This window comes from Helianthus annuus, chromosome 14 (genome assembly GCF_002127325.2).
Source record: "Helianthus annuus cultivar XRQ/B chromosome 14, HanXRQr2.0-SUNRISE, whole genome shotgun sequence".
Taxonomy (NCBI): domain Eukaryota; kingdom Viridiplantae; phylum Streptophyta; class Magnoliopsida; order Asterales; family Asteraceae; genus Helianthus; species Helianthus annuus.
The window spans coordinates 125,853,024-125,880,756 of record NC_035446.2 but is presented as its reverse complement, the minus strand read 5'-3'; the positions used below and the strand labels follow the sequence as shown (position 1 = coordinate 125,880,756).

Here is a 27,733-nt window from a genome sequence, read left to right as displayed (position 1 = left end):
TGCCAAGTGTTGGTGGAATGCCGCAACAACAACTTATACCACAACATATTCGGCCAAGGCCACAAGGGCCACAAGTGCAACATCCTATACCATTGCAACAAGTTCGTCCACAAAATGCACAACCACAATTCCAGAAGCCAATTCAACACCCACCGATGCCACAACATCAATTTCAACCACATATACCTCAAGGGCCTATGCAAAGACCAATGGGTCCTATTCGTCCAAGGGGTCAGTTGGGTGTACCAAGAAGACATCTTAGAGAACATGCGAGGGGCATTGAAGCGCATTTTAGGCCGGTAATCACTCACAATCCTTCACCGGTGGTTATTCATCACAATAATCAAGGGAGGACATTTGAGGTGAGAACCAATTCATTGCAAAGTTTGCCGAAATATAAGGGTCTAGCAACTGAGGAGCCTTGTTTTCATTTGGAGGCTTATGACTCGATTTGCAACACTCTTGGGAGTCAAGGTTTTTCGGCCGATGATGTCAAACTAGTATTATTCCAATTTTCTTTGGAAGACAAGGCAAAGAAGTGGTTCTACACTCTACCTTCAGCATCTATCTACACATGGGCGGAGATGCAACAAATATTTTTAGATGAATTTTACACCGCTCAAAAGACCAATGATGCTAGGAAGGGGTTGAGGAGTTTTCAACAACAACAAGGTGAAATATTTCATGAGGCCTTTGAGCGTTTCAACATGATGATCATGAATTGCCCTCACCATGGGATTGAACTTTGGGAATTGATGAATGCTTTCCACGAGGGTTTGAGTGCCGAAGATGCTCGTGATTTGATGTCTATTACCAATGGCACTTTTGGCACAAACTATGAGCATGACGATTGGGAATTTTCGGAGCAAATGGCAATCACATCAAAAAGAAAAGCTCAAGCATCAAGGAGAGCACGACCGACCGTTACCCGAACTCAAGTGCATGCGGTAGACGATGGTAATGTTCAAACCTCTAACCAAATTTATGATGTTTCTGCTATTTGCAATGAAATAGGACATGCGGCTGAAAATTGCCAAGGAGGTGAAGGGCAATATGAAGAGGTTCATGCTGTGCAAGGTCAAGGAGGGGGTGGTAGAAACTACAATATGAATTCTAACACTTACCACCCCGGGTTGAGAAATCACCCAAATTTGACTCAGCCGGTCAAACCAGTCAAACGTGGTCAAACAGTCAAACAGGTCAACTCGGGTCAAAGTCAGTCAACGCGTTTCAACGAAATGACACGAAGATTCGATAAAATTTAATTGATGCGAAATTTGTAATTATATAGTTATAGATTTCATATTTCGATACGCGACCGAGCTTGAACCGATTCGATTATATACTAGTTTATGTTTTGATATTTTGACGAGAAATTTTATACATATATTGGAGCCGTTGAATTATTGATTGAGTTTGATTAAAATATCGACACTTTGGATGTTGAGGTTATCTTAAAAACAGAGGAAACTCTTTCCGTTTTTTCTTAGAAACCCGATACACGATACGTGTTATATTTAAATTACGACGTCTAACGAGAATCCGAGTATTGTATAATATAACTATAGGTATATTTATTTTGACGACGTTATAAGATTACGAAATCGATACTTCTTTAAAATAAATATAACGCTTATAGTTATTTCAGACATCGATATTTCCGATACTTAATTAAAATAAACATAATTATTTATGTTTAATTCGAACATCGATATTTCCGAATGTTTTTACAAACAAATATAATGTTATATTTATTTCAAACGCCCAAAATTCGGAAATCGTATTTCAAAAGTCTAGTGTTCGGAGAATATATAACATAGATAAAATTATTTATATTTATTTCGAGTTTCGCGACTTCGAATATTCTTATAAAAATTATATGTTACAAACGTCTAAACCGAACACGACACGTACCGCTGTCCACCTACATATTTCTATTCATGATAAATAACACGACGTTTTAAGTATATTTATATTTAAATATATATATATATATATATATATATATATATATATATATATATATATATATATATATATTAAACTATTCGAAAACTAAGTCGTTTTCGAGACTTAGTTTTATCCCGGTCATAAACGGGATCAACTAACAATAGTTGGGTTGTTTCAAACCAAAATATTCATACCTTCCTTCGTGGAGTAGTTTTGTTAACGACTCGGTAGAGCTCGGACACGTAGTTTAACTACGTCGTTATACTAGAAACTGATAAGTTATTCCCTGTTAAGAATACTATAGATGCACGCTAGCTAATTCACGTTCTTGGAACGACACTACGGAAATCACGCTAAGCTAGCTTTGCATAGGAATATCAAGGTGAGTTCATAACCCCCACTTTTTCTAGTTTTATATTTTTACAAATGTTTTCGGGGGTGGAAAGACATGCAAGTTTTGCAAAAAATAAACAACTTTTTGATGAACGAAAACTCATACTTCTAAACCGTGTTGCAAATGGATTTCAAGGAACTTAAATGGTTTATGAACGATTTAGACTAAACATACCGGTTCTACAAAACGTGCATGATTTTCATGACTAGTGACGGGAATATCCTAGTTACTACAACGGGACTGGGTTGGTCTGCGTACGAACAACGAGACAACCCAATGGGTTCATGTCCCCCTTTTCTTTTGAAATACAATTTAACTAGGGTATGATTAAGCTATGGAGTGCGAATAGGCGCTAACTTAGGCACCATTAATCCTTTTAAGGACCACGGAACAGGGGGTAGATCTATCGGGTACGGGCGAGCCCCACTCACGGTCCTTGTGCAGCCACTTAGAGTGCTTTTGTGTCCCTGTCGAAGTGAATCGACACTTAAATCGCCTACCGGATTGAGTGCTTCATATGTCGGCACACATATTAATGTCTTAGCTACACATTGATGATCATTAGGTTCATAGAAGCTTACATATCAGCTTTTGATACTCAAATTTTCAAATGTTGTTAAGATTCATTTGATGGAAACTCACAAATATATGGATTTACAAACTTTGGTAACGTTTTCAACTTATGTACAAGTAAGAGGACGAGTTGGTCTTACTTACAAAGACTCTTTTGGGCTCGACCCATTCTCTCTCGTGCAATGCACAAAGACTCATATGGGCTAGACCCACACTTTTCATATATCATGCCGAGAAAATGATTTTACTAAATTTTCTCCACAACTTTTAAACCGGTGAACAAAAAGATTTGTTTAAAATCTTTTTCAAAACAAACTATGAACTCGCTCAACTTTATGTTGACTTTTTCGCATGTTCTTTCTCAAGTTGCATTTTTCAAAACTACGGAACGGTTGGAGTAGGAGAACCCATGGGATTTTGAGTACTTAGCGGGCGTTCATTGTTTAGAAGTCTTAGTTTTTTGCTTACGCTGTGCAATGAAGATACCAGTCCGGTCACGCCAGCTCTGATATTTATCGGGGTGTGACATAAAAGTGGTGAGTATTTATAAAATTTGGAATGAATTTGGTAAATTTTTAAAAAATGGCCGTTGGTAATTAAATGAAAAAGTGAATTTTTTTTTATTCGAACGGTCAAAAATGCCTCGAACCCCACAAATTTTTTGTCCTTTTCTGGCCCGTCTCAAACGGCTTCAGGTCAACGCTTAGGATGAGGACGGATGGGGGGGGGGGGCACGGTGTGCGCGTCGTCGTTGGTGATGGACGGGTGGGGAACGGTCCCCATACCGTCTAACCTTACAATTAGAAGTCTTTGTAAAATAACTTAACCCATACCAACCAATCGTATCATGTTTTATGTCATCTCATAACCCATCCGTCCTTTATCATTAACTTTTGCAACAAATATATATCGGTGACATATATATTTTGTTTTGGCATAGGAAAGAAAAAAACAAACTTATAATATTAGGCTTCGTTGGTCACATGGCCAGGCCAACTCGTACACAACACAAGTCACGATGCGGATTTGGGTTGTCAAGGGGCCCAATTCATAAAATGCTTTATGTAGACACCTAAATGGCCATCCCTTTCTGATTCAGCTATTCCGTGCGACTTCTCACACTGGATCCCACCTTCTTAAATGAGACAAGTCAAACTACTCAACATGTGGCTGGAATAATTTCTAATTTCACCCTCTATAAAAAGTAGGAAAAAGGATGTGTACAGTTTTTCTATATCTTATTTTCAACTTTACACTATATACTACCAACTATATAGTACAAAATGATATGATTCATTTTGATTTTAATTATAAATTTTATTCAAATTTACACTATATACTACCAACCATATAGTACATAATGATATGATTCATTTTGATTTTAATTATAAATTTTATTCAAATACTTATTTGATAATAGGTCTTTGTCTTTTTGTGGTTTTGTATCAAACGAATTGTTACATTATTACAAATTTGATTGTATATGATATCATAGATTGAAATATAACATCCAGTTGTCACACTCTTTTCTATATAAAGAGATATAGTACCTAACAGCAAAGAGTGGATGCATGAAAAATTCCATTCCTCTAACGAGACTAACGACATCTTGTTTTGCAATACCGATCTACTGATGAAGAGGCTCAGGGTTCTTTCTTGTTGAGATACTTACCCAAATCCGATTGGTGGGGGGTATTTGATTCTTCACTATATGTGTTATATATATCATTATAAAAACCTCAAGTTGTAAATTAATCCAAATTTAAAATTTAACACAATAAAATTAGTGCATTTTGACTCGTAGAGTTGTAAAAAACAAAATCTGCTTAGATTTTTAAGTGTAAAATAATTGGAATACTCGTGTCATTTTAACTTATCATTCCATAATTTTCACTTATTTTCAAAAGGCCATCACTTATCAATCTGCTAATTACTACCGTACGACTTAAAAAATTGAAACAAAATCTAATAATCCTCTGTTACGTATCAATATCATCTTAGTTTTAAGTTCGTATTAAATCCTATAAATAGATCGATATACAACGATAAGTCTCTAGTCGGTACTCAAACAATAAAAAACTACTACCTCAATAAGTATACTTTTAGTTCATAACATATAAAATGTTGCATAGTGAGGAATCTTTTGCATCAAATTCAACCGATATTCGACACCTACTTTAGCGACTGTTTTACTAACAGAAGTCCACCCTTGGACCCAACTAATCCAACCAACCCTACCAAAAAAGTAATCATATAATAATATCCAGACAACAACAACACACAGCAATGCACACACCAACAACAACTTCTCCATTCTCCGATGCCTTACATCCGTTGAGACCTATTTTCCGGTACCACTGAACGCGTTTGTTAACCTAACATATTCAATGGCCGACGACGACGACGACGTCGTTCCAATAACATTCAAAACACTCGTCAAAACCGCCGATAAGAAGTTCTCGAAGGTTCGCGATATTCCGGCACACATTCGTGCACCAAACCACTACTTCTCAACCGTATTCAAAGCGTACACGAAGCTCTGGAAGTTTCAGCAACAAAACCGGTCGAAATTAACCGATTCAGGACTGCAGCGTTGGGAGATCGGTGAGATCGCTTCACGAATCGGCCAGCTTTACTTTATGCAGTATATGAGGACGAGTGAAGTTAGGTTTTTGATCGAATCGTATATTTTCTATGAGGCTGTGTTGAATAGAGGTTATTTTGATGCATCGCATTGTAAGGTGAAGGATCGAGGGCTTAGGTTTAAGGAGTTACGGTTTTACGCTAGGTTTTTGCAGGTTTCGTTGATTTTGAACCGGTGGGAGATGGTGACGCATCTTTTGGATCGGTTTAGGGCACTTGTTGATGATAGTAATAAAACTTTTGGGGTAAGTTATGTGTTTCTGGATTTATTACTCTGTTCTGTACAATTTGGTTATTGGTTTGTAAATATTGTTATTAATTTGTGGTTTGAGGATTGTGAAACTGAATGTGATTATTTGAATAATCAGTTTAAGAGTAGCTGTAATAAGACTATTGGAGTATATTATTGTTAGAGTTTATTAGTATAAGCGCACGGGTCCACCTTAAGTTTCCTATATTATCTATATATTGTAATCGTTATTGAATGAATAAAATCATTAAGTCTTTCAACATCTTACAAAGATTGATTCTGATTATTTGATTATATATGGGAATGTAAACCCTTAGATAATTAAAAAAAAATTGACAAATGAATGATTATATGATCACTATTACTTTAAATAGATCCGAATACTGTTTGTGGCAGCCTGTTGAGTTACAATATATTATCTGATTGTGATTGTTTCATATCACATGATCGCTTTCGGAATCAGTTGTCAAACACTCAAACGTCACCTTATTTATTGTTATTCCTTGTGTAGTTGAGGTGTTTGTATGCTTTAGTTGTCTCTTCAGCTCTGGTGTGGTTCTTTGGTATTTGTCATCTGATAATTGTACTTTATTTAGAAAAAAAAAGTTATTTTCTTTGGGTGTGTTTGGTTGGCAAATTGACCTTGCATCTGGTAGGGCTCAAATTGTCAAACTGTTTATTTGCAGGAAACTAGCTTTAAAGAATGGAACATAGTTATGCAAGAAATGGCCCGGTTTATGAAAGTTGATGCAGCCATTACAAACATGAGGCCTTTACGGTACTGTTTCATGTTTGATTCTTATCCAAATTCACTGAAGTATGTTGCACGTTTCCATGCAAGAAAGGTTCTGAAGTTGCGAGATGCATTGCTGATGAGCTATCACCGAAATGAGGTAATAATGGCAAAATGGGTCTATTGTGTGGTTCAGTGTCGAGTAAAAACGAATAATTTTTTGATGTGGGCCGTGGGTTGCTTAGGCACAAATCACTTTTTGTCCATGATTAAAATTTATTATTGATTCATGAGGGTACCAAATATGTTTGCGGAGATTATAGTATTTTAATAATGATAATAAAGATATTTTAATATGTTCGCGGACATTATAGTATTTCAATAATGATAAAAAATATATGCATTAAAATTCCCGTTGGGCGACTTTCGACCATCTTAAACCATTTGGCCCTTTTTAAGCTATTTTATTTGATTTTACATGTTTGACCGTACATAAGTAAATTTGCCAAAGTTGTCGCCTCTAGTATATGTGGATACCTGATATCTGATTTGTTTGTTAGACAGGGTTTCATGTTACCCGTTCGATTAATCTTTCTCTGCCTATCTAACACTTCAGGTTAAGTTTGGAGAACTTACAATAGATACATTCAGAATGCTGCAGTGCTTAGAATGGGAACCAAGTGAAGAGTTATACCAAAAACAACCTGTTGATTCTCGTGGGAATGCTGGGTTGACTAATCAGTCTTATTCTTCTGGATTAATTGATATAAATTTGGTGGCAGATATGATGGATCCATCTTTGCCTCCAAATCCTAAAAAAGCTCTTCTTTATCGACCATCTGTAACACAACTAGTATCCGTGAGTATAAATTTCCTAACATTGCTTTAGCTATATATTCTGGGAGGGATTAAAAATAACATAATCTGTTCGAAACATGTGAGAAATGTGTGTGGTGGTTCTAATGAAGGTTACTGGGTAATAAGAATCTTTCAACATAGATAAAGTACTTACAAATTGTGTGAAAATGTATTAAAAGATTATTCTTGATATTTACTTTTCTGTATTTGCAGGTTATGGCTACAATGTGTGATGGGCTTCCTCCAGATAGTGTTATGCTTATATACATAGCAGCCTCAGGTTAGCTTTTATTTTTATCATCCAGTGGAATTGTAGTCAAGCTTGAAAGTATATCCGGTAAAATGGTCGGGTTGGGTAACACATAAAGAAAAAGAGTAAAGGGTAGGCAACTAGGCACATTTTTTGCAAGTTTTATTTATTTATTTATCTATAAGTAATTAGTGTCCCAAAGTGATTACTAAAGTTATATTATTTCAACAATAATATAATTTTTTTGAAAAATATATTTGGGAGTTATTTACATTAGAATTACATTTTGCTTGGTGATTGACCTGGTTGACCTGTTCAACCCCTTTGACACATTTCTTTTCTTAGCTAACATTACTTCTTCTACCCGTATGACTCGCTAGAGATTTAACACACTCCGAATGCTTCAGTCATTAGTAAATGGGCTGAATTGCTATTAGCAGCTGATACTAACAGATGGTACCCCATGCAGGGAATTCTGGTCAAAGTCAAACCAGTGTTACACAGAGGCAAAATAATCAAAGTGCAAGGACATCTAATGTTAGTGAGAGCAATAATTTGATTCCTCAAAATAATTTTAATGAAAAGGAAAGCTCCAGTCATCCCTTTGAAAGCTCTCTGTGGTTAGGTCCTTCAAGAACTGTAGGTGAGAAGTAGGATTTTTTTTCATTTCGAAATCACTAATTTATATTGAGGCGGCAAAATGGATAAGTCAAAACAGATAGTTTTTAGTACATGCCAAAATGCTTGGGCCAACACAAACACGTTTTGTCTTTATTTTTCGTCAGTTTATATTCATATATGTGCTAATATAGGAAATAAAATGATTTTAGATCTTTTCAATGCATTTTGAATACACTTTGGAGTATTAAAAGTGGTGGGCCCAAGATTTTTTTCACAGGGGTCACAATTTTTGGTCTTCGTAGGGATTTTTTACCGGGTTGGGTCAACCTGTTTTTGGTTTAGCCAACTTTTATTTAAATTTCTCATCTGACCCGTTAGTGAAAAGTATAACCGCAATCAACGGGCTGAAATTGCCACTCGTAAATCATTATTACGTGTTTTTACTCAATCGTTGTCATGTCATTTGCAGGTTCAAACGACCTCTACCCCGGGGATCTAATCCCTTTCACTAGAAAACCAGCACTTTTTATTATCGATAGCAACAACAGCCATGCATTCAAGGCAGGTTTGTCAAAACTTGTGCTTGACTTGTAAACATTTTTTATGTTATCTTATATTTTAAGTAGCTTATGTGCTCTTAATTCTTTTATTATTTCCCAGGTTTTACATGGTGCCGAAAGGGGGGAACCAGCTGCTTTGTTTCTTTCTCCTTCAAGACCAACATTCAAGAGTCCGTTAGGTGATGTCACCCAATATGGAAGTCAATTCACCTTGTTTCTTACCGCACCGTTGCTGGCATGCTGCCAAATGCTTGGACTCACATATTCTGATGTTGTATGTTGATTGGAAATTTATTTAAACATCTTTTAAATTTTAACAAGCATAGAAAATATCACGACTCATTTTCCGTGTCTCTGCTTCTAGGATGCAATGGAAGAGGCTCATAGTATTGTTTCAACTGCTTTCTCAGAGTGGGAAGTGATTCTTTGTACCTCAACTGCCCTTGATCTAGTGTGGGCCCAGGTTTTATCGGAACCTTTGTTACGTCGGCTTATCCTTAGGTATTTTCTCTTTTAAAATAATGCTTCTACCTTAACAATTGGGAGTGGCAGTGAAAGGTGGTTGCTTTCTCTTTCTTTAGTGACCACCTGATGTACAAGTGGGTCAAAGCCCACCTCTGGTTACAATAGCATGAGAATGTTATTTTATTTGATTTTTTGTATTATGTCCAGATTTATATTTTGCCGGTGTTTGCTTACGCTATACCAGCATGAGGAAGGTAAGGATCTTTATGTACCTGTTTGTCTGCCTCAACTTCCAGATTCCGTGTCTCCACACTCGAGAGTCGTACAGTCAGCCGCCATCGCATTAACAAAGCATCTAAAGGTTTCACATTGTTTTCGGTTTGACAACTTATAGCCATAAGTAGGACCAGAATGTAAATCCTTTTTTTTTGAACTGGGTGTGTTTTGTTAAAGCTTAAAAAGAGTGGGGAGTATATATTTCCAACACTTAGGTGAGATTTGTCTTAATTATTTGGCTTGGTAGTTTCTGATGTAAGGTGTGTATAGGTTTAATGTTGGTAGTGGAAAATAAGTGATGCTGTCATGGCCTATGCAATACGAATTTGGGTATTTTATATCTAAATTAAACCTCTTGAATCTCGTGAGGTTTCTGATGACAGGTTTTCTATCAACAAAAGTTCTTTAAAAATTCTACATTAATAATGACATTTCTGGTGTATGGTTTGTCAGAATATACATAGATTGTAGCTGTTACATAACCCAAATTAACATGTTAAGAGACAATATTATTAACTTTAAAAAATATTCATCAATAAAATTTATCCGTTTGATCATTTCAATAAGCCCATTCGACTTGAATAAATTTAACTACTCGTGTAGTTGTGTCCTCCATAGGTGTAGAGATGCACAAAAACCAAATTCTTGTCAGGCAAGTTCGGTAGAGATGCACAAAAATCTGGGTACAAAACTTGCCTGACAAAATCTAGTTAAAGTTTGAAGTTCAAACCTAGTCACACAATGGGCGATTACTATATTTCTAGATTTATAAGCTTAAAGTTCAAACAAGCTCACACAAGGGCGAATGCTACAATTTCTATATTTATAATTAAAGATTCAAATAATCAATGCAAAAGAGTGGTATTCAATAGGGATCGAAATTGCATTTAGATCCTAATAAAAGTGGTACACAATTGAAATCGAGGGATAACATAGGCATCTAACGCCAAATAAATGCATAGCTACTAGAAACGCTATACGTTAGCACCTCACTTTGGATTATTTTCCTCAACAATTTCAATCACATGTTATGTTGCAATGTTGCTATAAAACCATTAATTAAAACGATGAAAGTTATCACATGATTTTCTTAGAATTTTTCATAAGTTCTTAGTTATTTAAAACATTAAATAAACAATTTTAAAATTTAATTTCATCAAAAGTTATAATTTATGACGTGTTAAGTTGACATAGTAATCATGTTCAATTTGTAAGATTGGTTTATTAAGTGTTAGCCAGTTGCGAATTGATCACTCATTAGTTTTATTATTTTTTATATCGCTGCAATTATTTTTGTTAAAATTACTAAGACTATAATGGAGTATAAAAAAAATGATGGGACATACGTTCTCTCATATAGTCGAAGTGTCGCCTGTGTTCAAATTTTGAACCGAAGGGTGTGTCCATTGTTCAATTTATAAAGCAAAGGGTTGGTATTTTGACAATATTAAGGGCTTTAAAAGGTCGTATTATTTTTTAGTATAAAATACTCACGTCACTTATATTAATGTCAACTTTTAAATTAAAAGATGGAGAAAAAACTAACATGTCACTGGTTTGCAATATGCTACCCTGTAAAATAAACCAAATAACAGAAATTTTTATTATGTTGGTTGATTTTACCTTTTTATATAATATATTCACATTAATTATTCAAAGAAAAATTATTCTATTACTTTATTTCCTTTGGAAGATGAATATAAAAATCAAGTTCTTTGACTAGATACCCAAAAGCCCAATTTCATGACTGAGCCCAAGTTACGACGAGTTGAGTCGGTCACATTTTACCAAGACAATGTTGGCCGGCCCTTGGACACGGTCACACGCCCGTTGCTTACGGCAATTAATTATTCTAAAATGTTACGTACTACAAGGTCCCTCAAATTATAGAACCTGTCACAATCACCCCCCTCATTTGATGCTTTTAAAATCCATATAAATGAAAGTAACGTCTTCTAGGCTATAGACTATAGTAACTACAAATGGCGGATCTCAAATATCGCTAGGCAATATTTCCTTTTGATAATTATTAACGTACTTATGTTTATTACTGGTTTATGCCACGCCTGCATTACGGGGCGCTAGACCAAATATATCTCTACCAATTAAAACAAAACACTATCAGGGCCGGCTCTGGGCCCGATAAACCCGTGCCGACGTCCGAGACCCAAAATTTCAAAGGGCCCGAAAAGTCTTTATAAGCTTGTATATATTTATTAAATTATATATTTAATATATTTATCCGTTTATTATGCAAAAAAATATTGGTGGTGTAGTGGCAAAAATCATCTCAAAATAATGCAAAGGTCTTGATGAAACAATGGTTAACCGGGCAGGGTTAACACACTGGTCTCGTCAAGAAGGGTTAATCCCTTCCTCTCGGAGATCGCTGGCTGGGTCACCGGTGGATGATCTCCTGCACAAGGAAACAAGCCGTGACTCGTAACAAGGAGGATGGGGTGGGGGGTGCTCCTTGTTACCACTCTCCGGCGTGAGAATCAGTAGTTTGCTTGGGAAGCAAAGCAAGATAGTAGTAGTGAGAGAGTTGTGAAGAGATACCTCAAACCTGGTTTGGGGTCGGTATTTATAGCCGAGGAGTGAAGGAGGAGATTGATGGATGGGCTGACGACGAGCTGCACCGTTGCAGGTGTGTCAGTCTCGCCGGCCGTGGGGGTTACGCCACGTCAGCCCATTGCTTTAATAGCTCTGACAGGGGACTGTCGCCGGCGCCACTTGCCTCGTGGTGTCAGCCACTTGCCTGGCGTGTCAGTCCACTTGTTGGATATGCAGGGTGCGGTGCGAGCCGCATCGCTGCATGCGGTAACGTCTGAAGTTACCGCGTCTCCTACTTGTGATCAAGAAATACGCGAGATGCGGTGTTGGCCGCATCATCGTATGTGGAGACTATTTGCTCGCTTCCCTTGTCGTGACGAAAATGGCCATATGATGCGGTGCCAGCCGCATCGATATGTTCATCTTCTTTCGTACTTGGGTCAAGCTATTCATCTTCAAACCGAATGGGTTCGAAGGATGTGACCGCATGGGTGCGGTTTGCTTACTGGTAGGGGTTTGTTTGATGCGGGTAATGGTCGTTTTGGGACCATACCCCTTCAGGTCTCAAGTTCAAGTCTTTGCTCCATCACTAAGTTTTTATTTTTGTAATTCATTTACCCTTAACCATAATTTTGGGCCAAATTCTTTCCGTCGCCCGAGGCCTAAATTTTTTCAAAAGTTTTAGGGGACGACTCTGAACACTATTATAGTTTTGCCAGAAAAAAACTAAAACGATGAAAAAACTAAAATTTTAAACTGGGGCAAAACTGTAATTTGTCACGACCAATAAGCGAGCGATAGCGAATAAAAATTACACCGGGTCAACCAATTAAAAGAAAACACTACTATAGGTTTGCAAAAAAAAAAGAAAAACGTTGACAAGACTGTAATGTTAAACTGGGGGAAAATCATAAGTTTGACTGGGGTAAAATTGTAATTTATCAAAAGGTACAACGATGGTAAGATTGTAATTTTGAAGTAAGGGCAAAATCGTAATTTTGGTTGGGGGTAAAATCATAATTTGTTAAAATCTACAACGATGGCAAGATTGTAATTTTGAACCAGAGGCAAAATCGTAATTCTAAGCTGGGATAAAATCGTAATTTGTTTGGGCCAATGGAGAAGTGTCAGACAGCTTGACACTATTCCCCTCCATGGCTTTTGTTTATATATAAAATCTGCGTCGACACTATTCCCCTCCATGACTTGTGTTTATATATAAAATTTTATTATAGGTTTTGCCTGATGATTTTCTCTATAAAATTATACATTGTATGAAGAAAATTAAATATCTAAGTTTTTAACAACTTAGATAATGAAATCTCTATTAGGATACGTAATAAATACTTCGACCTTTTATGATATATGATACATATTCATATGGGCTAGAAAACATATGCTTCAACATATCCTAACAGAGATTTCATTATCCATTCTGTGTTGCATGAAGTTTATATTTAGGAGCGGTGTAAATGAGTCAAACCACTCGTGAGCCACTTGATATTGGTTTTTTGGAATCTTGAATTGAGTCAGTCGTAAGGAAAATCAGGCTGATCTCAAACCTAAATTGGAGTTTGTTAAATAAACAAGCTTGGATTTTCAACATCAAACTTGATAGGCTGATGAGTCTATTATCTGTATAAACATTATAATATGAAAATTATATATCTATGAAATGAAATGTATATCAGTGTATATTTAATGTTGATTACATATTACACACATTTATGTAACTAAAACTACAACTATATAAAAAGAACAATTACACATATAAATAGAATAAATTGAACAAAGAAAATACACAACAAACGAAACGGAGCCCAAACCTAACTTAAGTATTTAACCTTACGAATATTTGGTCATAAATATAAAGATACAAAGCAAAACAAACTCAAACTTAAGGTCTTCACCTTCTCCATGCTTTTATTATGGTTTCTTAGACTATCCACTATCACAACCCAACCCAACCCAATTTTTTATTAAAATACTAATTTCTCTCTCTTCCACCTACACAACCCAACCCAATCCAATTTTTCACCCACTATCACAACCCAACCTAAACTAGTATTTTATTATATAAAGAAATAGAAGTTAAATAATAAAAAAAGGAAAAAGAATTAAATATTATAAAAAATAGAAGTTAAATAATATAAAAAAGAATAAAGAATTAATATTATGTTGGTTGTTGGTTGCAACCATTGGTTGTCATACCAACCTGGTTGTCCATAAATTTCAATTATTTAATTTAAATAATTTCTTACAATTTCGTCTTATTTGTCAAGTGGCAACCGTTTGTGTAATTTGGTCACCATAGTGTTACGTCACATGGTCGTGGTCCCTCTTCTATGGGTATGCATGTTTCACCCCTTTTGTGTTGGTTATTTTTAACATTCTAGAAATAGAAAATGCCCTCAAATAATAGTTAAACTCTTATTTATATATTTTTTATTATAGTCACTTAAATTTCAATATTACTTTGTAACTACGAAACTTTCAAAAATTAGTAAACATAACAACATAACTTGAAGATTATCAAACTTATTTCTCCCAAGTTCAACCTTCACGTAACTATCAGCTAATAACTAAATTCCATAGCATTTTCATCTCGACCATTAAGTTAAACTGGCTATAAATTTTTACAACACCAAAGTTAAACAAAATTTTGATTACTGTATCATATTTTCTTCATTTGAAAAGAAAAAATCATCCAAATATTTTTCTTCACTAATTTTCTGCCATAACCATTTAAAGGGCACGTAATCAGCATAAGTTTAAACTAAAGGTGCACATCCAAATTTATCCGGATCCGAATCCTGTAATAAATTGACCCGAAACTAATCCATAAACCAGGTTGGGTAAAATAGTCCAAAACTTCTAATCCATAAACCAGGTTGGGTAAAATAGTCAACAACTGAACCGAACCGTCAATTTGAGAACTTCTTAATTGTAACCGGTTAAAACAAACCAAACCAGATCTATATCATAACCGGTTTCATACCATACAAGTTCCCCCTACATTAAAAACTGATATCTAATCCGAACCGTATTAACCGATGCGGTTTTAACTTATTTTTTACTAGATCCAAACCTGTTTTAAAACCGACCTATTTGATATCGTTGCCCAATCTACCATTCATCATATTCATATCCCCTTTTAAAACCATATATTTTTCTACAAAAAATAAAATTAAAAAAGAGTTAAATGCCATTTTAATCCCTGTGGTTTGGGTCATTTTGGCAGTTTACTCCAAATGTTTCATATTTCGCCTGTGGGTTCAAAAAGGTTTCACCGTTGCCATTTTAGTCCACTGAGTTAACTTCATCCACTATTTATGTTAACGAGAAGAGAAATTCGGTCATTTTATATGACCGAATTGCCCTTCTAGTTAACAGAATTACATATAAAATGACCGAATTGCTCTTCTTGTTAACAGAAAAAATGAATGAAGTTAACCTAGTAGACTAAAATGACAACGGTAAAATCTTTATGAACCCACAAACAAAAAAGTAAAAACTTTGAATTAAAGTGACAAATAGCCAACATTTTAACTCATTAAAAAATTATGATTTGGTCAATATGTATCTTCCATGTAACCTTAACCGTTTACCTTTTTCCCAGAGTTAATTACACAGTTAGTCCCTGTGGTTTACACTAAATAACAATCTAAGGTACTAAGAGTTTAAAATCACGTTTTAGGGTATTAACTTTTAATTTTTTAACAAAGTAAGGTCCTAAGGTTAGTTGGCTGTTAAATGCTAACCCTGACACCCTCACGTGCAATAAACGTGAGGGTAAAAATGTCATTTAATCCTAATGAACTGCTTTCCCTCCCAATTTATAACCCTAAATCTAACATGCTCTTCCCCCTTTCCTCATCTGTGAACAGAGACATCGAAGATACATACTAAACCCTAACAGCCGTCATGGTGATGTGCAAGTGTGGTAGAGCAGCATTGATGAAGACATCGAAGACCTCCAAAAACCCTGAACGGAGATTTTATACATGCCCACAAATGGTAAGTATTTGAATCCCCTTATCACCTAATTCGTGTGTTTACTGAAATTTTTTATTTTCAGAGATCAAAATGTAAGTTCTTTGTGTGGATTGATCCTCCTGTGAACTCTCCTCCATCCCCAGAGTTAGGGTTTCATAAAGCCCCAAATCACAGTTCGAGCATTGAAGTCAGATTTGAAGAATTGAAGCATGAAATTAGAAGAAAGGATGCTGCATTAGTGATGAGTTGGTGTATACTTGTTGGCCTTTTAGTGTTAATCCTTGTAGTTGTTTTGATCAGTCTTCTCTTGAAGCCTTCATAATGTTATTCCAGTAATGATTCATAATGTTAGTCCAGTAATGAAATGTGAAGGCTGTGTTTTGTTTGTAATAAAGTGTGTTTTGTTTGTAATAAAGTGTGTTTTGTTTATAATGAAGTTGTTTATAATGAAGTTGTGTTTTGTTTGTGTTGACCATAATATGGCTTTAAAACCTGACAAGGCAAATTGACCATAATATGTCTTTAAAACCTGACAAGTAAACCTGACAAGTAAACCTGACAAGGCAAATTGACCAAACTGATAAAACCAAAGTCTTACAAAACTGAACATAAGATAAAACTGAACATAAGATAAAACTGAACATAAGATAAAACTGAACATATCCCAAACTGGTAACAACAGTTTTACAAAAACCATATCCCAAACTGTTTGATAACATATCCCAAACATCCTAATAACATAAAAAAGGATAACCAGAAGTTTTAGCAGCCTAATAACATAAAAAAGCATCAAAAAGCATAACCAAACATCCTATTTAACTAGATTGAGCAGCAGTTGAGCCTTGTCCGGTGCACCTTCTTTTATTGTGACCTTTTCCTCCACAGCTTCCACATGTCACTGTCTTCCATTTCCTACTCAACTTGCCATCTTTAACCATGCTATCTTCCTTCTCCATTTCATCCTTTCTTCTCATCTTCCTGGGTCTGCCAACAGGTTTGTGGTACATTGGTTCAAGGAGTTTTGTACTACAGTGTGCCCTAGGCCACATGCTTCTTCCATTGATTGGCCCTATTTTGTAAGAGTATACCTTCTTCCATGTAGACAACCAGTAGCACTCATCCACCCATCTCTCTGGTATGTCAACCTGTGCAAACAAAAAAAAAATACATTAATTAACTTTAAACCATTTGCAGCCACTTCAGTTGCAGTAATGAAATTACCTTCAAACCATTTGCAGCCATATCCCAGTTGGTGGCAACAGCATGTGTACAAGGCATGCCCCTTATTTCCCATTTCCTGCATGTGCAGGTCCTCTCAATGACATCCACAACAAACTGCTCTCCATATCTTTCACCCAAATAACAACTAACTTGATACTTAGGACCACCATTCCACTGGACAATTAAATTGGCTGCATGTTTTTTGACAAGCTCAAAATGCTCAGCAGCTTTTGGAGTCAACACACCATCAGTCTTAGCAATAACCTTCAGCACATTGACAATCCTTTTCATGCAATACTCTCTAACATATTCAAGAGCACTGATAATGGGCTTATCCCTGCCTGTTAACATAATCAAATATAATCACATGAATTGATTAAACACATATAATAATATAAATATAATAACATAAATTCAGTTAAGTAATCATACATACCATCCACCAATCTTGCATTAAACACCTCACACAAATTGTTTAACAACACCTCAGTCTTAGCCCTACCTGTTAACAACACAAATTGTTATACAAACCAACAATAGTGATTAAACAATTGAATTACAATAAATATTATACCTGAAAAGTGACTTCTTGTCCAATGAACTGCTGGAATTTGGCTTAGATAGTGATGAGCATCAGGGTTCATCAATCTCATTTCCTCCATTTTGTCTTGGAACTGCTGAACTGTATTGGCTGTAGCTATGGCCCACAACATGTCCTTGTATGCCTTTCCCCTCCATTGTAACCTGAAATTCTGATGAATGTGTCTAACACAATATCTGTGTTCTGCACTAGGGAAGACAGCAGCAATGGCTGGGATGATTCCTTTCTGCCTATCTGAGATGAAAGTGAAATTGGCATTCACAGGTAATTCAAGATCATCCCTTAAAAGATCCAAGAACCATGTCCAGGAATCTTTTGACTCTGCCTCAGCTATAGCATATGCCAGTGGGTAGATCCCATTATTGGGATCCATAGCCACAGCAGTCAACAGTTGACCAGGGAATGGCCCCTTCATAAAAGCTCCATCCAAACCAAGGATTTCTCTTTTGCAAGCCTTAAATCCCTCCTTCAATGGACCAAGACAGATGTACACCCTTCTGAAAACCCTGTTACTTGAAGAAGCATTAATACTGGATGGTTCAAGGTCAATTTTAAAAGTTGTGTTAGGGTTTGTTCTCTGTAGTTCAAGGCCATAATCCCTTAGCAGCCTGTATTGCTTTGTATAATCACCAATCACATGCTTTGCAGCCATATTTTTGGCCCTAAATGCCTTCATTGTTGAAACTTCCATCATGAATTTCCTCTGCAACTGATCCTTGATAGCTTTGATTGGGATCTTGGGGTTTGATTCAATATCCAACATTATCTCCTTGGATATCCATTCAGATGTGAAGTGTCTTGAAGTTCTTGTCTGAAAACACTTATGTTGTGGGTTATAGGTTTTAACCACCCAGGTAGGTTCATCTTTAAGCTTAGCCACATACACAACCCAAGGACATTTATTAGGGTTTTCTTTTGTTAACCTACCACCATCTTTCTGACTTTCATTTGGGCCATCTTTTTGACTTTCACTTGGGCCTTCTTTTTCTTGGGCCATTTCAAAATCAGGAATTCTCCCTTTGCAATGGGCCCTTATCCTTTCCTGATCATTCCTATAGAAAAAAATCTCCCTTCTTGTTTCAATTGCATGTCTTCTGATGAGGGTCTTCACCTGTGAATTATCACCAAATGTTTGACCTACATAAAATGCACATTTTTCCTTACTAGCTTCTTGTTGTTTCCTAATCCTCCTAAATGCTTTTTTCCTATGCTTTTCAATGGTAAGTTCTCCTTCAGATTCAGATGTGCCAAGGGAATCATTGCTAAGATATTCTTCTTCTAAGGGATCATGTTCAGTATCATCCACACTTGTTTCAGTAGCATTATCAGTTTCTTTTTCATTGTTCATCTGATGCTTAGCCTGGAACTTGTCATTAAACTGACTCATATCAACTTCTACCTCAAACACCTCATTTTCCTCATCGACAATGTCCTCATCACCACTATCCTCATTATCATGTTCAACCCTTTCACTCTGTTTAGCCTTTTCAGTCTCCTTACCATTTTCATTCTCATTACCCTTTTCAGTCTCATTACCCTTTTCATTCTCATTACCCTTTTCCTTCTGTTCAGCTGGCCTTACATAAGGTTTTAAAACATCACCAAGTGTGTTGTGATCACTAAACAGCTCATTAAAAGAAGCATCAACAACAGTCTGTCTTAGGATATTCTCAACATCTTCATTACTAAACTTCTCAGTCCTATTTTCAACATCATTGATATCAAAGTCTACATTCACTGTTACCTCTTCATCTACTTGTGCATTCTTTGGTTCATCTACATTACCAGCATTGACTGTCACATCTTCATCTACTTGTGCATTCTTAGGGTCATCTACATTACCAGCATTGACTGTCACATCTTCATCTACTTGTGCATTCTTAGGGTCATCTACTTTACCATTATTGACTGTCACATCTTCAGTTGCAATGCCTAAACCATGCTCTACATAAAGACTTATAACTTTGGAACCTTGTAGCACATATTCACTCATGACTCGTACATCATCATCAGTGCTTAAAGACATAAGACCACTATGTATCTCACTACCAGGAACCACAAAATAAAAATGATGAACTTTATCTTCTGAAAACCCTAACAACCTCATAGCATCGTTGACATCATGGATACAAAACATGTCCGTATCCATGAAATCAACATAGATTACCTTACCAGTTATGTAGCAAAGATTTTGATTTTTGATTCCAAATTGCCCATTGTAGTGTATCTTCAGAGAAAATAATCCTGTTTGTGTACCTGAAATCAACATTGATCATCTTTTAGAACAAGAAAATTATGCAAAATCCATTGCCTTTAGCATCCAATAAAGCATTATTGAGTAGGCGACTTACCGTATTTGCCAACGTAGTCAAATGGTTCATCTTCTTGTCTCAAAAGATCCATCGCTCAACGCTAAAACCCTAGAAATCAGGGTTTACTCGATTTGGGTTTACAGAGTATATGGGGTGAAGATGAATAGACTGATGTTGAATGAAACAGAGTTTAATTAAAGCAGGAGACCTTCATTTAAATGACATATTTACCCTCACGTTTATGGCACGTGAGGGTGTCAGGGTTAGCATTTAACAGCAACTTAACGTTAATACCTTACTTTGTTAAAAAATTAAAAGTTAGTACCCTAAAACGTGATTTTAAACTCTTAGTACCTTAGATTGTTATTTAGTGTAAACCACAGGGACTAACTGTGTAATTAACTCTTTTTCCCATTTGTCCATTTCCCCTAAATTCATCTATAAACATCTGCTTCAAAGTATGCACCCGCCAACTTCAGACTCCTTCAACGTTCAAACCCTGAGAATTTCAACGTTTTTGATCCCCATTTTTCTCGCAGCTTCCAGAAGTTACTGAATTTTCCACAATGTTGCGTTCCAAATCCAGGTGCTAAGCTAACTAACTTCTCTCTCTCTGTATCTATTGTTTAAGCGTATATAATCAGTCAAAATCATCCGTTACATGCGGATTTCGTTAATACAGTTCATGTTTCTTACGAGTTATTGTTGATTTCTAGATCTAGTTATTTGGAATTTGGACAAAAGAAGCATACATCGTTTCTAGTTAGAAGCATTTCTGGATCAAAGCTTTGTAGAGGTGATGCGCTTGCATCACAAGTTGATAAACAAGCCCTAGTTTCTGTCGATCGCCATTCGGTTAGCTTATCTGAGGTATTTCACCTAATTTGTTCGGTGAATCGTAAATTAGAATTGTTTAATGTGAATTTTTTTTGTACAATTAGGTTGAGAACTTGATGTTGATTGTATGTATATATCACTATGATTTTGATTTTGTTATGTAGAATCGGATAGTAAAAGCTGCAATGATGCAAAAACAAGTTAGTGATCTAGAAGAGGAATTGAAGAACACGAAAGCGAGATTAGAGGAAGTGGAAACCGAAAGAAACCGAGCAGTTGCAGAGGTTAGAGAAGCTAAAGAGTTGGCTAATGCAGGATTATCGCCTCAAAAAGCCGAACAAATGTTTTCAGAGCTCAAGAGTTTACAAGAGTTGCTATCGAATTCGAAAAAAGAGATTAAATTAAGAGATGAAGAGATCAATGAATTGAGCAAGCGGCTTGAATCCGCAAAGGTGTTCGAGGCTAAGTTAGCTGATAGGGATGCTTCTTTAGAGCAATTCAAGAAACAGATTCGAGAACTGGAAAATGAACTGGAGAAAACGAAGAAATCGGAATCACATATGCTGGAATCATTGATGCTGCAAACTCGACAATTCGAGCAAACTAAAATGGACTTAGAAGAATCAAAGCTTGATGTTGTGACCCTGCAAGAAAAGCTCAATAGCCTTCAAAACGGCGGTAAAAACGGGTTCAATCAAACGAGTAATCTGGATTCTTCTTCGAATGCTAAAATCCTGAGAGACGAAATAGCTATGCTGAGAAAAGAAGTGAAATTAGCAACAGAAGCTGAGGAGACAAGCAAGAAAGCTATGGATGATTTAGCATCGGCTTTAAGCGAAGTAGCGATGGAATCCAGCACAGCGAACGAACGGTTACGATTATCAGAAGAACAAGTAGCCCATTTGAAAAAGGAAATCGAACGGTTACGTGAAGAACTTGAGTTACAAACGGAGACATCTGAAAGATTAAGAGTGGAGTCTGAAGAACAGGTTCTTGCATGGACCGCGAAAGAAATGGGATTCATAAGTTATATAAAGAATGCCGACGAAGACAACGCGTCACTCAAACAAGAAAACCATAAACTTAATGAAGCTTTAGTTGCAGCAGAGAACGCCACGAGAATCGCAAGAGAAGAAGGTTTGAAGCTAAGGGATATCCTCAAAGAAGCTCTGAACGAGTCATCAGTTGCTAAAGAAGCTGCAAACATCGCACGAGCTGAGAATTCAGAGCTCAAAGACTTACTAGCCAAAAAGGAAGAACGGTTAAGAATCAACGAAGATGCTACTCATGAAAACGCGAAGGGATTCAACTCCCCAGATTCTATGCTTTATGAAGACCATTTAGATGGAAGAACTACACCACCACAAATATTTAACTTTGATGAGTTTAAAGCGTTTAGCAAAAACGACGATAATGTGGCAGAATTTGTGGTAGATGATGATCCTGAGAAAGCTGAAGTACTTAAAGGGTCGATCTTTGATACTAGCGCATCACCTAGATCAGAACTGCACACGCTAGAATCGAAGGGGCAACAACAACGGGTTGCAACGGGTTTTGCTGATTTGGGTGGGTCAGGTCAGTTTGAAGAAGTGGAGCATAGTGTCAATGGTGGTACTAATGGTCACCACCACCACCATCATCACACGGAAGACGGTGATGATAAGGGGTCCTATATGTCCGGTCTTTATAACCGGAAGAAATTGTTTAGGAAGATCGGAGAGCTTATAATCGGGAAAAATAATAAGAAAAAAGAGGGTTCCCTGGAGCAAGGTAAAGAAAATGCAAAAGAACAAGGTAAAGAAATGGCAGAAGAACAACTGAACAAGTAAATTGATCTTCTTGTAGAAAGTTTATACTTGGGATTTGGAGTTATGATTATATGTTTTAATTAAACAATTCTTATAATTATATAATTTTTTTATATCTTATATCACTGATCTTGATCATAGATGCAACCCCTTTCGTATACTTTAATTGTTTCTTCAGCTCTTGTGTGGTTCTTTTGTCTTTGTCATCTAATAATTGTACTTTATTTAAAAAGAAAAAAATATTTTCCAGGGGTGTGTTCGGTTGGCATATTGACCTTGTCTCTGGTACAACTTAAAGTCAAACTGTTTATTTGCAGGACACTAGCTTCAAAGAATGGAACATAGTTCTGCAAGAAGCCCGATTTATGGAAGTGGATGCAGCCATTACAAATGTGAGGCCTTTATGGTACTGTTTCATGTTTGATTCATATCCAAATTCACTACAGTACGTGGCACGTTTGAATGCAAGCAAGGTTCTGAAGTTGCAAGGTGCATTGCTGACGAGCGAGCTATCACCGTAGTGAGGTAATTGATGGCAAAATGGGCTTATCGTGTGTTTCATTATCAAGTAAAAACGAGTAATTTACATTTTATTGGTATGGGCCGGGTTGCTTCGGCACAAGTTACATTTTGTGTTCATGATTTAAATTTATTAGAGTAAAATGCTAAAAATCGTTCCTGAGTTTCGAGCGTATTTGCCTAATTGTCTGTTCCATCCAAAATGACTTTTTTTTTTGAATTTCAACCCTTCACCTTTGGTTTTTGTTTTGCCATTTTCATCTTTGAGGTTTGGCAATTTATTGCGACTTCCGTCCCCCGAAATTTGGTACTCAGGGATGAAAATGGCAAAGATTTAAAGCTTTTTGGATGAAAAACAAACCTTTGGATTAAAGTCACAAAAGTGGCCAAACCTCGGGGAAGAAAATGACATTTTACTCAGTATTAAATTATGGGTGCTAAATATGTTTACGGAGATTATAGTATTTAAATAATAATAATAATAATAAAGTTACTTATGATAATTAGAAGGCTGTATGCATTAAAATATCCATCAGGCGACTTTTGACCAGCTTAAACCATTTGGCCTTTTATAAGATATTTTATTTGGTTTTGAGTAAACTGCCATTTTGGTCCCTGTGGTTTGGCCAGTTTTGTCACTTTAGTCCAAATCTCAAACTTATTACATCCAGGGCCCTGTGGTTTGGTTTTTGTTGCCATTTTGGTCCAAATTTCAAATTTGACCAGATTTCCCATTAATGACCTGCTATTTTGTCTTTACCCTCAGGGGCATTTTGGTCATTTTAGATTTATTATCTCTTTATTATATAATAAAACCCCTGATTATCATCATCTTCAACCTCAATACAGACATCTCTCTCTCTCTCTCTCTCTCTAAAATACCACCACCACACCACCACCACCCCCACCATCGCATCATCCCCACCACCGTCCCACCGCCGCCAACTCTGCTCTCTCTCTCTAAAATGACCTGCTCTCTCTCTAAAATACCGCAACGAGCAGGGCACGAATGGCATCTTCTGCTGGTGCTCAAATCGAAGCTCAAACGCTCGAAAACCCTAACCCTAAGAACACACAGATCTCCGCCTCAAGATCTCCGCCTCAAGAACACATGGTAAACCCCTAACCCTATAGTGTTTGCCCAGCCGTTGTTGAACACACTTGCAGCTCTCTCTCCGATCAAAACCCTTAGTTACGGCGTCTCCAGTCACCGGAGATTTCAACTCAATCGTAGCACCATCCGATCATCATCTCACCATAACCGACTTGAATCTACCGAATCCTGCTGAACACAACTTAACTTCCGCTCAATCGGCGAAAACCTCAGACTTTCCTGACGCTTCTGCACCGGTACCGCTAATAATATCTGGTTATATGTTATTAATAAATTTGTTTACCTGTGTTGGTGAATACTGGATCTGGTTGTTTTTTGGCAGGTTAAACGGAAGAAACGGAAGCCCAAGAGATATGAGGGTTCTGAAACTGATGTGAGATTTTGGTTTAATTTTATATCTAGTTTTGGATGTTGTTGTTGTTGCCAATTTAGGAACAGTTAGTTTTATGATTGTTGTTGTTATGATGTTAAATCTAGCTAGTTATGATTTAGTTGAAAGGGTTTAGAATTGTTATAAACTTTTTACCTCGATATCTTCAGATTCAGTGAAGTTAATATGCACTGAATGTCTGTTTGTTTGTTTGAAAAAGGGTTGAATATGATGATGTAATTGGGAAGGGGGTGTGGGTGTGGGTGTGGGTGTGACTGTTGGATGGGACGACACCGGAGTGGCGGTGGTGAAAAGGGGGAGGAGGTGGCGGTGGTGGTGGTGCTATAGAGAGACAGAAGAGAGAGAGAGGGAGGAGGTGGCGGTGGTGGTGGTGCTAGAGAGAGAGAGAAGAGAGAGAGAGAGCTGATTATGCAGATCTGGGTTTTATTGTTAAAAAAATGAAATTTAAAAAATGACCAAAATGCCCCTGCACTAAAGGACAAAATAATCAGTTTTCAACTCTCAAAATAGAGGTTTTTTGGATTTTGGACCAAAATGGCAACAAAAACCAAACCACAGGGCCCTGGATGTAATAAGTTTGAGATTTGGACTAAAGTGGCAAAACTGGCAGTTTACTCTTTGGTTTTATATGTTTGATCGTACATAACATAAGTAAATGTGCCAAAGTTGTCACCTCTAGTATACGTTGATACCCGATATCTGATTTGTATGTTAGACCGGGTTTCATGTTTTCCTTTTTCGATTAATCTTTCTCTGCGTATTTAACACTTCAGATTGGGAAGTGGGTAGCGGCTGTGAGATGAACAATGGAGGAAGCCATGGGAAAAAATCTAGAATGAAGCATGATCGAAGATAACTCATAAGAGTTTGTGATTCAAGCTCTTGATACCATGTGAGCCGAATAAGGATATTGGAAGGGTGTACCTATCTACACACCCATTTCACTATCTACACACCAAAAAAAGGTGTTTTTTGTCCTTACATGCACACCCTGCAGTGTCGAACTGTGGCTAAAACGCGGCGTTTTGGTCCGGTTAACCAGACAAAGACTGACGGGTGTCTGACGGGTCTGTTGACCGGACCAAAACGCCGAGCTTTGGTCGCGTTTTGGTCCTGTCAACCAGACAAAAGACTGACACCCGGTCTGGTTGACATGACCAAAACGCGGCCAAAGCTCGCCGTTTTGGTCCGGACAACAGACCCGTCAGTCTTTGTCTGGTTAACCGGACTAAAACGTCGCGTTTTGGTCACAGTTCGACACTACAGAGTGTGCATGTAAGGACAAAAAACACCTTTTAATGGTGACTATCTAGTTTGGCCATATTGGAAAAGTGATACTGGAAACTGATACATTCTCATTATCACAATATAATATTTAAAGAGGATTACAATGTAAGTTACGGATGAAGATCAAGGAAAGTACAGTTACGACAAATATTTGATTTCCTTATTTACAACTGATTTAAAATTCAAAAGTGTGAGAAAGTGAATAATCTAAAGAAGTAAAGAATTATCTTTTATATATTGTTAACTAGGTTATCACCCGCGAACTTCGCGGGTAGAAAAATTTATTTTATATTAATCGAGTTATGTCATTAAATAAAATAAAAATACATGTTTTCAAACGTAATTTTTTTATAATTGTTTTGAATTGAAAGTTGTAGTTAATGGGTTGTGAGTAAGGTCAGAAACTTCGGGCAAGAACCGAAGGCAGAAACTTGCCTCTCTGAACGACCCATTAAACCAAAAAAAAACTTTTATTTTTTATAATAAAATATACACATGAAGTTGTTCGAACCTGCAAAACAAACTCATTTAATTAAATTTAGAAGTTAATTAAAAGTTTAAATTAGAAAAATATAAACAACAAAAACTTTATTCATTAAAATATACACATGAAGTTGTTAACCTGAGCTTCACCAACATCTCTGCATCATCAACATCGCAGAGTATATCCAAAATCATTTAACATCCTAAACCTGTAAGAACCACCCAGATAAGAGACTTAATCTTCCAAGTACCTCGAATGGTTTGTCGGATCGTTCACCAGTATGTTTAACGCAACTTCACAGCTCTATGAAACAATCGGCTCTGGATCTTTGGAGAATTCCTCAAATAGAGATATACATTGGTCATCTACAAAAATGGTTTATTAAGGTCAGAAACATCAAGTTTTTCATAAAAGTGTCCCGAGTCAACCCAACACAGCCGTTTTGACCCTAAAAACCATGTTTGACTACCTACCCAATATAGTCCATTTTCCAAAAAATATTATTAAAAAGTATAGTAGATTTTAGAAGCATGGTTACCTGATATTTTTTGTTTTAAAAATGTGGCAACTCTCTCTCTATCCTCTTTTCTCTGTGTTAAATTATTCTTTTTTTCCTTTTCCTTTCAGTTTTTCGTTCAGAATATAATTCAGATTATAACAACCTCTCATTTTTTATACTTAAATGTGAATCTAATTGTTCAAACTTATTTGTCTACAATCAACAAAATCTTATATAACCAGCAATTTCATGCACAATCAAAGGTGTCACAATCAAACACAAACATAATTCAATCTACACATTTCTCAAAACACAATCTCTAACATCACTAACCTGTAGCAATAATTGAAAACCCTAACTAATGTGTTGTGCACTCACTAATATCTGCTACACATGTCTCACTTATTCATCTTCACAACTTCAAACACATCTTATCTAACACCTTATGCCAATCAACAAAATCTCATATATACATAAACCTTGAATATTACTCAAACACATCTTATTTAATGAATCAAAATAAAAACACATAAACCTT

The 27,733-nt window shown here is 36.4% G+C and overlaps 4 protein-coding genes and 1 non-coding gene across 8 annotated transcripts; 3 read left to right on the top strand and 2 right to left on the bottom strand.

The window, feature by feature from the left end:
- Window positions 1-633: 633 nt before the first annotated feature.
- On the bottom strand, window positions 634-739 carry LOC118486980. Its single transcript, XR_004880147.1, has one exon. It is a non-coding gene; the product is annotated as a small nucleolar RNA R71 (small nucleolar RNA).
- Window positions 740-5,203: 4,464 nt separating this feature from the next.
- On the top strand, window positions 5,204-9,950 carry LOC110909301 (protein SCAI). Its single transcript, XM_022154333.2, has 9 exons — window positions 5,204-5,805; window positions 6,497-6,703; window positions 7,160-7,402; window positions 7,615-7,681; window positions 8,121-8,294; window positions 8,742-8,833; window positions 8,933-9,106; window positions 9,197-9,333; window positions 9,505-9,950. Exons 1-9 carry the CDS (start codon window positions 5,305-5,307, stop codon window positions 9,689-9,691), a joined length of 1,782 nt encoding a protein of 593 aa, XP_022010025.1. The 5' UTR covers window positions 5,204-5,304; the 3' UTR covers window positions 9,692-9,950.
- Window positions 9,951-15,961: 6,011 nt separating this feature from the next.
- On the top strand, window positions 15,962-16,554 carry LOC110905850. Its single transcript, XM_022151303.2, has 2 exons — window positions 15,962-16,143; window positions 16,205-16,554. Exons 1-2 carry the CDS (start codon window positions 16,051-16,053, stop codon window positions 16,442-16,444), a joined length of 333 nt encoding a protein of 110 aa, XP_022006995.1. The 5' UTR covers window positions 15,962-16,050; the 3' UTR covers window positions 16,445-16,554.
- Window positions 16,555-16,789: 235 nt separating this feature from the next.
- On the bottom strand, window positions 16,790-20,641 carry LOC110909302. Its single transcript, XM_022154335.2, has 5 exons — window positions 20,296-20,641; window positions 17,918-20,200; window positions 17,780-17,845; window positions 17,344-17,684; window positions 16,790-17,267 (listed from the first exon to the last, which is right to left on the bottom strand). Exons 1-5 carry the CDS (start codon window positions 20,345-20,347, stop codon window positions 16,938-16,940), a joined length of 3,072 nt encoding a protein of 1,023 aa, XP_022010027.1. The 5' UTR covers window positions 20,348-20,641; the 3' UTR covers window positions 16,790-16,937.
- A 65-nt stretch (window positions 20,642-20,706) lies between these two features.
- LOC110909303 (paramyosin) lies at window positions 20,707-25,868 on the top strand. 4 transcript variants are annotated; one of them, XR_002575333.2, is made up of 5 exons: window positions 20,707-20,842; window positions 20,973-21,126; window positions 21,258-22,918; window positions 23,219-23,426; window positions 25,699-25,868. XR_002575333.2 is itself a non-coding variant. In XM_022154337.2 (4 exons), exons 1-4 carry the CDS (start codon window positions 20,823-20,825, stop codon window positions 23,224-23,226), a joined length of 1,812 nt encoding a protein of 603 aa, XP_022010029.1. In that variant the 5' UTR covers window positions 20,707-20,822; the 3' UTR covers window positions 23,227-23,500. The 4 variants fall into 4 exon arrangements, 2 of the variants coding, with proteins under 2 accessions (XP_022010029.1, XP_022010028.1); XR_002575334.2 differs by lacking the exon at window positions 25,699-25,868 and adding an exon at window positions 24,857-25,058; XM_022154337.2 differs by lacking the exon at window positions 25,699-25,868 and having other exon boundaries at window positions 21,258-22,887; window positions 23,219-23,500.
- The last annotated feature ends 1,865 nt before the right edge of the window (window positions 25,869-27,733 follow it).